The following is a 12,779-nucleotide window of genomic DNA, read 5'->3' on the forward strand; positions in this document are numbered from 1 at the left end:
TCAAAAAAAAAAAAAAAACAAAAAGGCATGAGACCAATCTTTATGTAGCAACATACAAGGATTACACAACACACTGCTCAGTGAAAAAGAATGCGCAGTGGCTCATGTTTGTAATCCTAGCACTTTGGGAGGCCAACGCAGGCGGATCAGCTCAGGTCAGGGGTTAGAGACCAGCCTGGCCAATGTGGTGAGACCCCACCTCTACTAAAAATACAAAAATCAGCCAGGGGTGGTGGTGCATGCTTGTAATCCCAGCCACTCGGGAGGCTGAGGCAGGAGAATGCTTGAACCCAGGAGGCAGAGGTTGCAGTGAGCCGAGATGGTGCCACTGCACTCCAGCCTGGGTGACAGAGCAAGATTCCATCTCGGAAAAAAAAAAGGAATGGAGATGATTGATGCTTACTTGAAACTCAATGCTAAGGCGGATGTGCCTCCACCCACCAGCATAGGAAAGTCCTTCAGATACAGGTGAGGCTGGGCTCACCCCTGGCACCTCTGATTTAGCCTGCTGGAGAAGCTCCTGCAGGCAACTGATTCTCTTGCACTCCTCTGGGAAGAACTGCTTTAGACAACCTGGCTAAAAATTCTCAAAATGCCCAAAAGCAGACAAATAGGAAAAAGGCATCTAAAAAGTCACAGACAACTCAAAAGAGGCCGCCCCTGTCTAGCATGCACAGATTACTCACTGTAAAGTGAGTAATCCAGTATGCTTTTAGGAAAATTGGTTTTGAGGAACTAGGACAGCTCCCCCTGCCCAGGAGTCCCTGGCCTCACACCCTTTCCTCTGACCTTCCTAAATCTGAATCACACTCTGCTTCTCTTTTCTGAGACTCTGTTTTGCCATCTGCAAAATGGGAATAACAACACTACCCACGTCTCAGGGTGGTTGAGAGGACTGAGTCAGATAGTAAGGGCAAGCACTTAGCCTGTGCTTGGCACATAGTAGGTGCTCAGTAAACAGCTGCCATCTCCTTAACATCATCTTCATCACTGGCATAGGTGCCACCAAGGAGGCTTGGGTTGGAGTCAAGTCTTCTGGCAGGGATGGGGGCCTGGAGGAGTCATGAGTGCAAGTACCCAGGGTTAGAAACTGGCAGGAAACACTAGGGCTGGGTCCCTGTGAGTAGCCGTGAGGCCTGCTCAGGAGATCGTTCTGCCCACGGGAGGCCATGGCCACAAGGAATGGGCAGCCAGGTCCAGCCCCGCCCAGGCGGCCGTCATACCTTTTCGCTACACTTTCTGATGGTGGCTGTGAGCTCACTGACTACCATATCCACACACTTGATACTGGGCTCTTTGAGCTTCTGCACCTGCTTTTTCACTGTGGCTTCAAAAGCGAGGTCAGGTGTGAAGGGGCATATCCTGCACCTGGGGAGGAGGTGGGGACAGGAGGAGGAGCAGCCGTGGGTGGGGAGGAGAAGTGGGTGAAAGCCAAGCAGAGACAGGAATCCAGGGGTGGAGAGGATGGCACGGGCATGGGGGAAGAGAGAGACATCGACACAGATAAAGAGAGAGAGAGAACAGAAGACAATGTGAGCGTGGGACCGGCCCTCCCTCGCCACCCGGGGTCGGCACCTCCCAGGTGCTGCCAAGCATCCCCTGGGCTCCGTGGGTATGGCCAGAGGTACGAGGGACCAAGTCCCTGCTCCGTACAATACCCCTATTGAGTTCAGATCCTCTTCCCAGGGATGCTCCCCTGCTCCTCGGCCTCACTGAGGCTGCCTGCTCTCTCCCAGTGCCATCTTTGTCCACAGCCTTGGGTTCTTCTAAGGAGCTGACCCAGGCCAGGACAAGGCCAGGACCTCATCCATCCATCCTGTTCAATTCTACGTTTCCCAGTGTCCTGGAATTTGCTTCATCCTGACTCCAAACCTCAGCACCATTTCCTATCTCTAGGGTTGCCGCGTCCAGTTGCCCAGGCCATGCACTGCACAACTCCAAGGGGCTCCATTCTCATAAATCATGGTGCAGAGGTGGCCTCCTGGAGTTGCAGCATAGCAGCCTGACCTCCACTCTCCAGCTCCCTGCTCTGGTCGTGACCCTCCCTTTCTCTTCAAGGGACATTCCTTGTCTCTCCTCCACAGGGGTTTGGTGGAACCAAAAGACAGAAAGAGAAAAGAGGAAAGACAGAAAGAGTGGAGGTGGTGATAGAGAGGGGCCAGGACAGCAGTGGGGAGAGGAAAGGAAGGGAGGCTGGAGGGTGGAATCGAGGAGCACTGGACTTGGAGTCCAGAGCCGTGGCTTCAAGTAACAGCTCTGCCACCTCCTGACTACTGTGACCTTGGGCAAGCCACTTGATCTCCTGGAGCTTCAGTGTTCGTGCTGTGAAATGAGCACTGTCCTCCCTGCCCTGCCTCCCTGTGTGGTTCTGTGAGGCTTGGGTGGTGGCGCAGATGGGAGAAGGGCTCTATCCCTGGAAGGCCAAATGTGGACGGAAGGGAGGGAGAGGCCCTGCGTGAGGGTCCTGCGTGAGGGTGAAGTGAGGATGGGGAGGATGAAGGACAGGCGGGAGCCAGGGCACCTGCTAGTCCTGGGTCCTCTGCACCCCTCTGGCCACCCAGGCCCACCGAGCAGTGCCCGAGAAGACGCTGCACTTCACCTGTCTCCAAGGCTAAGGTTTCCCCAGACCCCTCCCTGGAGCTCTCAAAGATGACACCTCTGAGGACAGGGAGGGGGCGCAGGGTCCCCTCAAGCCCTATTCTCTGAGCTGAGGGAGCTCTTGGTGGGCTCTTGGGGTAAACAGCCAGCCATCATCCCCGTCTCACCCATGTCCAATCCCTGGGTCCCCAGACCCGGGGACCAGGGGTGGGTGAGGCCCCCTCAGAGGCACATTCTCTCCTGGTCAGTGGCAGCCTGCCTCCCCACCCCGCTGAGGTCTGTACATGCTACCGAGGAGGCGGGGGGGGGACATGGGGAGGGAGCGCCTGGCAGCAGTGCAGGGCGGGGCAGAGGCAGTGGGGGCTGGCCCGGGCCTCCGGGTTACCTTCTTGGTGCACTGTCTAACGGTGCTGATTAGCTCCGAGATAACCATGTCCACACACTTGAGACACGGTTCTCGGATCTTCTTCACCTGCTTTTTCACAATGGTCTCAAAGGCCATGTCTGGGGTAAACAGCCCCGTTCTGAACGCCCGGAGCGGGAGAAGGGCACAGTGTCACAGGCCAGTGCCAGCCAGGACGGCCAGGCCGAGGCCCCTCCCCAAGCCCATGAACTCTGCCCGAAGGGCCCTTCCACTACCCCTCTCTGGGCCTCAGTGTCCCCAGCTGTAAAATGGGAGGGAGGGGTTCTAATGAAGGGTTTTTTTTTTTTTTTTTTGAGACAGAGCCTCACTCTGTTGCCCAGGCTGGAGTACAGTGGCGTGATCTGGGCTCACTGCAACCTCTGCCTCCTGGGTTCACGCCATTCTCCTGCCTCAGCCTCCTGAGTAGCTGGGACTACAGGCGCCCGCCACCATGCCCGGCTCATTTTTTTGTATTTTTAGTAGAGGCAGGGTTTCACCATGTTAGCCAGGATGGTCTCAATCTCCTGACCTCATGATCTGCCTGCCTTGGCCTCCCAAAGTGCTGGGATTACAGGCGTGAGCCACTGCGCTGGGCCCTAATGAAAGGTTTTCAACTGAGGCTCTTTGGGGCAAGACGAGGTGGTTGAGAGGACTGAGAATCTGACATATAAGTCCTGCTTCCTCATAAGGGTCTGTGCATACAGAAGCTTCTATGGCCAGAAATGACTTGAAAATTGCCAAACTGGGTTCTCCATAAGAGCCTTTCCAGGAATAGAGTGTTTTGGTTTAAGACTAGGAAAGAGATCTTTTTTTCTGTGAATTGGCCAGTGCAGTTATCAGGAAGTAAATTCCATGCCAAATCTTGGAAATGAACCTGCATGAGAGCAGGGGACACTGGGTCTTGTTCACTGCCTGGCAGAGGGTAGGTGCTTTAAATTTTCCTGCCCAATGGATTTGTTGGATCCCCTGAAGGGGATCTAAGCTTTTGAGGAACAGATTCCACCTCCCAATCCTGTTTCCTGCTCCACAGGTTGCCTAGAAGGAGGACAGTGGGGTGGAATGGGACTGACTCTGGGCTAATGTGAATACAGGAGGGTCTGGAGGGTTGCAAAGTCCCCGGCCGTCATAAAAGGACACAGCTTCATACTTAGATGCTCCACCCCAGGCCCTACCTAGTGGTTTGGGCATCTTTGCCCAGTCACCCGGGTGGCACTAGGGGAGCTATCTCACCCTGGGGATGGGCCCAGCCCCAGAGGGTGTTTCCCTGGCCACCCGCACCCTGGGCTGTGCCCAGTTGGCCCAGCAAGTTGCAGTAGGCGGGGTGGCCCGGGTCCACCTCCCCAAGCTGGAACCTGTCATGCAGGGAGCCAAATAGCTGGGGTCGAGAGGACTGGGGAACAGAGCTCTCAGTCCTTCCTGAGGGAGGCCCACTTCATCACTCCCTGCGCCTCTGTCCCAGACCCCCTGCTTCTGGAGTTCAGCCCCCCTCCCAGGCCCCAATACGTGCCTAATGCCATGGATATTCTTGATAGCATAACTGATCTCCCTTCGAAGTTCCTTCTCGTCAAACTCCATCTGTGTAGAAAAGCAGAGAAAAGGCTGGTCAGGGCCTGTTCTCCTACCTGGGAGGTCAAGACAGGGCCCACACCACATCCAGGGCTGGGCATCAGGGCCTCTGGGGTTGGGGTCAGCAAAAGCACACACAGAGAGACTCCTGAGTGAGGGTGACGGGGTCCTGAGCCATCCTGTCCCCAGCGCTGCCTGACCTACCTTGACCAGCTCAAAGGGGAAGCGCTCGTGGAAGATTCGGTTAATGCGGGCTCCCCCTGACAGTTCATAGGTGTCGATCTGATCTCCTGAGCCCTCAATGCGCTTCTCAAAGTCTACGGCGAACTGCTGGACCATCCTGGGGGGAGAGTGGTGTGGCCTGAGCGGGCAGGAGCAGCCCAGCAAAGGGAACCCTGGGAGAGCCCCATGCTGAGAGGCTGGGGGCGGGGATTCAGTGATAGGAGCAGGAGCGGGGGAAGCCTCACTGCAGCAGGGCCTTGGTCTTGCGAGCCGGGTCATCAGGGCGGAAGTTCTTGTACTCCTCCACCTCCTTCTCAATGGACAGCAGCTGGCTCTGCAGCTTGTTCCGCAGCCCTGGCAGCGTGTCCCGGATGTGGTTCGTCAGTTGCTGGGGGTAAGGGTGAGGAAAGGGTTAAGGACAGATGGTCACAGGGCCAGGAAGGGACTTGGATGCCAGGGGACTGTGTGAACGTGGTGAGGTGGAGAGCTAAGGAGGGCAGCCCTGCCACTGCTGCCCGGACCACTGGCATGAAAGCTGGTTCATAGAAGGAGCTTGCAGAGATATATTAGTTGAATTAATGGGTGCATAATTTTCAATAAAGCCAGAAATCTGGATTTGTATTTGGAATTTCCTGATTTTTGGCCAATTTAATATTTTTATTTTTTTATTTTATTTTTATTTTTTTGAGACGGAGTCTCGCTCTGTCGCCCAGGCTGGAATGCAGTGGCATGATCTCGGCTCACTGCAAGCTCAGCTTCCCTGGTTCACGCCATTCTCCTGTCTCAGCCTCCAGAGTAGCTGGGACTACAGGCGCCCGCCACCACGCCCGGCTAATTTCTTTTTGTATTTTTAGTAGAGACAGGGTTTCACCGTGTTAGCCAGGATGGTCTCGATCTCCTGACCTCGTGATCCGCCTGCCTCGGCCTCCTAAAGTGCTGGGATTACAGGCTTGAGCCACCGCACCCAGCCAATTTTTTTATTTTTATTTCTTTTTTCTTTTTTTTTTTTTTGAGATGGAGTTTCACTCGTCACCCAGGCTGGAGTGCAATAGTGTGATCTTGGCTTACTGCAACTTCAACCTCTGCCTCCCAGGTTCAAGCAATTCTCCTGCCTCAGCCTCCTGAGTAGCTGGGACTGCAGGCACTCACCACCATGCTCGGCTAATTTTTTGTATTTTTTGGCCAGGCTGGTCTCGAACTTTTGGCCTCAAGTGATCCACCTGCTTCAGCCTCCCAAAGTGATGGGATTACAGGCGTGAACCACCATACCATTCCAATTTAATATTTTTAGACGTGTGTCTGAGGCAGGGGTGGCCAGAGGGCTGCCCCTTGGACCCTCTGGGTTTAAAGCCTCCTTTGAGGTCATTCTCAAGTTCTAGCACTCCTCGCTAAGGGCCCCCACACAGTATCTCCCTGAACCTTTACAACAATCCTACGAAACAGGTCTGATCACCATTGTCTCCATTTTACAGATGCAGAAATAGAGGCTTAGAGACCAGGCACGATTATGGCTCGTGCCTGTAATTCCAGCACTTTGGGAGGCCAAGGCGGGCAGATCACCTGAGGTCAGGAATATGAGACCAGCCTGGCTAACATGGTGAAACCCTGTCTCTACTAAAAATACAAACATTAGCCAGGCGTGGTGGTGTGTACCTGTAATCCCAGCTACTTGGGAGGCCGAGGCAGGAGAATGGCTTGAATCCAGGAGGCGGAGGTTGCAGTGAGCCGAGATTGCACCATTGCACTCCAGCCTGGGCAACAAGAGCAAAACTCCATCTCAAAATAAATAAATAAAGAAAAATGAAAATAAAGAAAAAAGAAATAGAGGCTCAGAGAGCCAGAGAGAGTGTCTCAGAGGGGGAATGACAAAGCTGGGAGTGGAACCCAGGTCTTGCCTACACAGACAGACAGACACACACACACACACACACACACACACACACACACACACACGCCTCAGTTCTGGATGCCCCATTCCAGATGGAGAAAAGTCCTGAGAAAGCCCCTGGGATTCCCTGTCAAGGTCTTCAGCCAAGTATACTTGAATCCTGGCCCCCAAACCCAAGCTCTTCCCCATGACACCCTCCACATAGGTCTTGGCCTTCTCCATGTTGGGGACTTCCAGGGCTTCCCTGGCAGGTCCCAGACAGGGGAATATCAGCGAAGCTTTGCTGCTACCTGGCTGTGGGGCTGTGGGAAAGTTGCTTTGATTTTCTGAGCCTCAGTTTGTCTATCTGAGGCTAACCTCTGCTGGTCACTCTCAGAACACACTTAAATTATCCTGTTTTCATGCTTGTTTCCCCAGGCCCATCCTGGCTTGGTCACCTACCTGATTGAGGACCTTCTGCAGGTAGGGCGTGCCCATACGGTCAGCCAAGTGGCGATAAGATGGATGGGAGAGGAAGAACTTTCGTTCAGCAGCCAAGGCGGCAGTAATGTCCTTCTTGCCATCAATGTCCTTCTGGCTCCGGTTCACCACCCCAATGTAGCCTGTGAACAGTATCAAGGTCAGGGCAACCAGCCTCAAGGGCAGGAGAGGGGTGGCGAAGGGCTGGGGAGTGGTTGAGGGGCATGGCCTGCTTACCTCTGCGCAGGGGGAGCAGCTTGTTCTCCAGCACGTCACGGGCATCTGTGCCCTCGTCCATCAGGTCCAGCTTGGTGATGACCCCGATGGTGCGCTGGCCTGGGTGCACCAGCGGGAGGGCTGTCTACAACTGCACCCACTCTCACACATGATTCCATGCACTCCCGCTCCCGCCCCCCTGCCTCCACGGCCCCCTGCCCGCTCACTGCCTCCTCTCTTTCCCCCTTATTCATTTTCCACAGAGTAGCCAAAATGATTTTTATTTATTCTTCTTGTTTTTTTTATTTGTTAGAGATGGGATTTCACTTTGTTGCCAGGCTGGTTTCCAACTCCTGACCTCAAGTGATCTGCCCTCCTCAGCCTTCCAAAGTGCTGGGATTACAGGTGTGAGCCACTGCACCTGGCCTTTTTTTCTTTTTTGAGACAGGGTCTCACTCTTGCCCATGCTGGACTGCAGTGGTGCGATTAGGGCTCATTGTAGCCTCAATCTCCTAGGCTCAAGTGATTCTCCAGCCTCAGCCTCATGAGTAGCTGGGGCCACAATCATGCACCACGGTGCCCGGCTAATTTTTAATTTTTTTGTAGAAATGGGGTCTCACTATGTTGCTCAGCCTTGTCTCCATCTCCTGGGCTCAAGCGATCTCCCCGCCTTGGCCTCCCAAAGTGCTGGGATTACAGGCATGGGCCTGTAATCCCAAAATTATTTTTAAAGGTACAAATCTGATCCTACCACTATTCTTAGACCGTTCAGAGGCTCCCCTTTACACTAAGAATAGACAGCCTGCAAGCCTGGGATTTTGTGCATTGGTCACCGGGTGGGAACCTACCCTGGGGGTCCACCTCCTTGGCGACCTTGAGGGCGTCAGAATTGGCCAGGTCAGAGTTGGCAGGGGACACGGCCAGGATGAGGCAGTTCTCCTTGGTGACAAACTGCATAAGCATGTCCCGGATCTGGAACTCGATGTCGGGAGGCTGGTCCCCCACCGGGACCTTGGTCATTCCGGGCAGGTCCACCAGGGTCAGGTTCAGCACTGGACAGAGCGGCGAGAGGGCGGGCTCAAGGCGAGGGGCGTGGCCGCGGGCGAGGTTAAGGAATAGGGCGGGGCTTAGAGGAGCTGCTTGGGAGCAGGGTGGCAGGTGGGCGGGACTAGGAAATCTCAGGGCGAAAGTGGCTGCACGTTGGAGGCGTGGCCGGAAGTGAGCGGAATCCACGGCTGGGTGGAGCTTGGAATAGGATGATGCAGAGGCAGGGTCGCTCTAGGGGCGGAGTCTGCAGGAGGAGAGAGGCACGCAGAGGGGCGTGGCCAAGAAAATGATTCGTAGAGGTTGGGGCGGGGCCAGGGTCCTCACCATGCGGCGAGTAGACGCGGAGGTTGATAGGCACCGGCGAGATGCCCTTGTTGGTGCCGGTGACCCGGTCGGTCTCGGCCTCGATCTCAAGGCGCACCTCCTCGAAGTCGGTGAATTTCTTTCCCTTGCAGTGCAGGAACTCGGCATATTCTGCCCCAGAAGCGGGCAGGGGAAGGGCAGTAGGCATCAAGTTCTGGAACCCCACCTGGGGGTTTTCATCTCCCACCGGTAATAGAACTCCCTAGACACACCCAAGCAGAACCACCACCCACGTCTCCGTTATGTATTTTGATCCCCGCTATCCCTAAGGCGGATGAGGCCCACAGTCACACAGCAACCAAGTTTCGTGGCCAGGCTGGCCCTCAGCTTGGGGACGGGGGAGACGCTGGAGTGGGCAGGCCTGGCTGCTGGTGAAGGAGGGCACGTACCTGTGGTTGCATTGACCAGCTGCAAGACCAGGGGACGTCGGGTGACAATGCCAGATCCTCGAGGCAGGAAATCCCTGCAATGATTTAGAGGTCAAAGGAGGGTCAAGATATGAGGGTGCGCCTTCTGTCCCAGGGGTACCTGTCCTGCCCCTGGGAGAGCCAAAGCTCCCTCCAAAGTGCTGGCCCCACGACTCCTTAGCCCAAGGGCTTCAGGTAACTAAGGGGATATGGCAGTCCAGAAAGGTGGAAAATACTTTTCCTTAAGTCGCCTGGGTCACAGAATTTATGCATCTGAGCTGCCAAGAGACTGGATCAACTCCTAGATACGTCCTGTGTTGGTTTTGAACCAACAGGAAGTCCCTGCACCAACCCAGCCACTGCCATTCAGCCCCAGAGAAACTGAGGCATGGGGTTTCCCACATGCCTATGCGTCCAATGCCCACAGAGTGGGTCCCAGGAAACAGAGCTGTAACTTCTCCCCTCCCTTCCGCTGTGGGGCAGGGCAGCATCTCACTTCCCCTTCTCCAGGCCCCATATGGCTAGCGTTGAAGAAGAGTGGGGAAGGAGGAGGCAAGGAAAAGGACTCATGGGCTGGGTGCAGTGGCTCATGCCTGTAATTCCAGCACTTTGGGAGGCTGAGGCGGGCGGATCATCTGAGGTCAGGAGTTCAAGACCAACCTGGCCAACATTGTGAAACCCTGTCTCTACTAAAAGTACAAAAAAAATTAGCCGGCAGGGTGTTAGGCGCCTGTAATTCCAGCTACTTGGGAGGCTGAGGCAGGAGAATTGTTTGAACCCAGGAGGTGGAGGTTATGGTGAGCCAAGATCACGCCATTGTACTCCAGCCTAGGCGACAAGAGCAAAATTCCATCTCAAAAAAACAAAAAACAAAAAACTCATGCTTCTTGGTGCCTACTGCATGCCAGGCGCTGAGTGGGGCTCCATACGGTAGCCCCATGAGGCAGGTGCTGTTATTACCCCCATTTTGCAGATGAGGGAGCTGCAGCTTAGAGACATTCAGGTTGCACAGCCAGTATCTGGCAGAGCAGACCCTGGTCTCAGATCTATTTACTCTGCAGTGAGACTCCCCTGCCCTTCAGCCCCCTGTGAACCCAGCCGCCTTTGAAGGACTGGACCGAGGGGTCCCAAAGTCATCCACTGTCCCCAGACCTGACAGTCTATAGCTCAGACATCTGCTCATGCCAATGTCAACCTCAGCTGTTCTTTTGGCTGACTCTTGTGGGTGCCAGTTCTCTGTCCAGTCAGCTCTTTTCATCTACCTCCCTCTGCACCGCCCTCCAGGGTGGTGCAAGCATGAGAGTGAAGGCCTCTCCAGGAACCAGGATGTAAGAATTTCCAGTCATGGGATCCCCAGGGCCCAAGAAAGCGGGGAAGCAGGCCGAAGCCCAAGGGACCATTGAGACCCAGCCAGCGCCTTATTCATGGAGAGGCCCAGGGAGGGAAAAAGACACACTCAGGCTCTACAGAGCCAGAGGCGGAACCCAGGTCTCTTGTCCCCAGCCCAGAGCCTGACCCAGACTCACAAGTCTTCTTGTACCCCAGGGTCAGGAGCAAAGGGTGTTAGGTACAACAGACTAGACCCAGAGCTCCTAGGTTCAAAGCCCCTTCCTGAAGCCTCTCCACTGCCTCATGTCTGGGGAAGCCGAGGCTGCTGGGGAGGAGTCAGGAACTACACTGGAGAAGGAGAAGGATGGTAAACCCTATGTATATTCATCATTTCTACACACCAGGCAAATGCTTTTCATTCTTGCCAGACAGTGAGCTTTAGGCAGGCAGGGCAGCCTCTTTCTGTCTGCCACTGTATCCCAGTGCCCAGGACAGGGCTTAGCACACAAAGGGCACTCAATAAATTCTGATTGAATCCCCAAGTCCTCGAATCTGTGCTCTGATATACAGATTATCATTTTACAGAGGAAGCAGCCGAGGCTCAGAGAGGTGAAGTGACTCACCCGAGGCCACACAGCCAAGCGGGGATTCAAAGCCGAGTGTCTGTTGGCCCCTCAGCCTGGGAACTTCCTCATTCAATGGTGCTGCCTCAAACCCAGGAAGCCAGACTTGGCTTTTTATGTAATTCAATTAAATTCAGTCTGTGCCGGGCCCTGTGCCGGGCTCTGGGGATGGGAGATGATGAGTCAGACAGTTCCCACCCTGAGGAACTCACAGTGTGGTGGGAGAGACAGACAAGTAAACAGATAATGCAATGCAGTGTGGTATGTGCTAGAACAGAGGTGTGCCAGGCGGCACAGAGGGAGGGGGTTTACTGGGGGGTAGGAGGACTTCCGGTCTCAATCTCTTCCATCCTTTACTCAAAGACTCCTTTGGGGGCGTGACTTCCAGTTTTGGGAGTCCCCCAGGGCTGTGGAGATAGAACAGCTGTTCTCATAGAAGCTGGGGTGGGTGTGGGGGCTAGGGGTCCACCCTCTTCTCCACCAGCTCCTCACCAGCAACACCATGGTAACAGTAGTTGCCATGGAAACCACGGGAGGGGCTGGAAAGGATGGGACTCCCCATAGAGAGTCCCCCACGCAGAGACATGGACTTTCCCTGGAGTTCTTCCCCGAGAGGCCTCTCCTTGGGCAGATGGGCCCACCCAGCCCTGGTGAGCCTGAGGGGTGGAGGTCTCCAAGGTGCCACACAGGGGGTATGGGGAGCCCAGGACCCAGCTGGCGAGAATGCTGCGTGGTCAGGGTCTGGGCCAGCTGCCCACTGCCTCCCAAGGGCTGCTTGAAGGACAAGTAGCTTCTGGGAAGCAGAGACTAGAGGCAGGGCCTCCTTAGGCACGCTGGGCTAGAATCTCAAGAGGGCTTCACGGGGAGGCAGAATCTGGATTTTAAACAGATCCTCAGGTGGTTTCCACACTCCCTGTCAAGTTTAAGGACCACATGCCCCGTGCTGAGGAGCCAGGGCCAGGCTGGCTCCTACATCAGATCCTACATTGGCCTTTCCCTGGCCTGGTGCCTGATGCCAGGACCCAGGAGGTCTGCTTCCCAGTCTCACGCCTAGACCCACAGTGGGGAGGACCAGCAGGTCCCCAGGTCCGGACAATGAGCTCCTCACTCACTTCCGGGTTCCTGCCTGGCACAGGCCCTGCACGTAGTAGGTGCCCAGGCAACACGGGAAGGAATGTGCATGACTCAGCAGCTCCCTAGCTCTTCCCTTTCACCTGGACGCACTGTCCCACTTTAGCGCTCTGTCTAAGGGCCCCCTGGGTGGCCCTCCTTCCCCCGAGTGAGGATCCAGACCAGATCCAGCCTTCAGCTCCTGGTTAGGCTGAGGGAGGACAGAACAGGTGCCCAGAGAAAAGTGTCAGGCCCACCAGCCTCGGAGGCTGCGTGCTGTGCCCGGCGTGGGAGGGGCGGCTGCTGGCATGCCAGTTCTCCCCACTCATTTGGAGCAGATGGTGGGTTCCCAGGGAGGCTGTGCCTGGCCATCTGCAGAGGCACCTTCAAACGTGAAGCATGGGGAGACAAAATAAACACCTCTCAGGACCCCCAAATGCCACACTCCCTATCTGAACTGGTGCTGTCACCCTGAGAGGGGTCTGGAGAAACTGAACCCAAGGGCTGACGTGACCCCTACCCCTACCCCTACTCTAGGACCCGAGACT

The 12,779-nt window shown here is 55.3% G+C and overlaps 1 protein-coding gene across 1 annotated transcript in view; it reads right to left on the reverse strand.

The window, feature by feature from the left end:
* Positions 1–9,223, reverse strand: part of DNM1 (dynamin 1) — a gene marked incomplete at its 3' end in the record, with an annotated part of 32,659 nt that extends 23,436 nt beyond the window's left edge. The window contains exons 1-9 of the mRNA XM_011931456.1: positions 9,152–9,223; positions 8,724–8,873; positions 8,201–8,404; positions 7,374–7,472; positions 7,119–7,279; positions 5,035–5,177; positions 4,772–4,907; positions 4,509–4,576; positions 1,224–1,362 (exon numbers count right to left, since the gene is read on the reverse strand). Coding sequence (XP_011786846.1) covers positions 1,224–1,362; positions 4,509–4,576; positions 4,772–4,907; positions 5,035–5,177; positions 7,119–7,279; positions 7,374–7,472; positions 8,201–8,372 — 918 coding nt within the window. The remainder of the gene's footprint in view (positions 1–1,223; positions 1,363–4,508; positions 4,577–4,771; positions 4,908–5,034; positions 5,178–7,118; positions 7,280–7,373; positions 7,473–8,200; positions 8,405–8,723; positions 8,874–9,151) is intronic.
* Between the last annotated feature and the right edge of the window lie 3,556 nt (positions 9,224–12,779).

This window comes from Colobus angolensis, unplaced genomic scaffold (assembly GCF_000951035.1).
Source record: "Colobus angolensis palliatus isolate OR3802 unplaced genomic scaffold, Cang.pa_1.0 Scaffold9, whole genome shotgun sequence".
In the NCBI taxonomy this organism is placed as follows: domain Eukaryota; kingdom Metazoa; phylum Chordata; class Mammalia; order Primates; family Cercopithecidae; genus Colobus; species Colobus angolensis.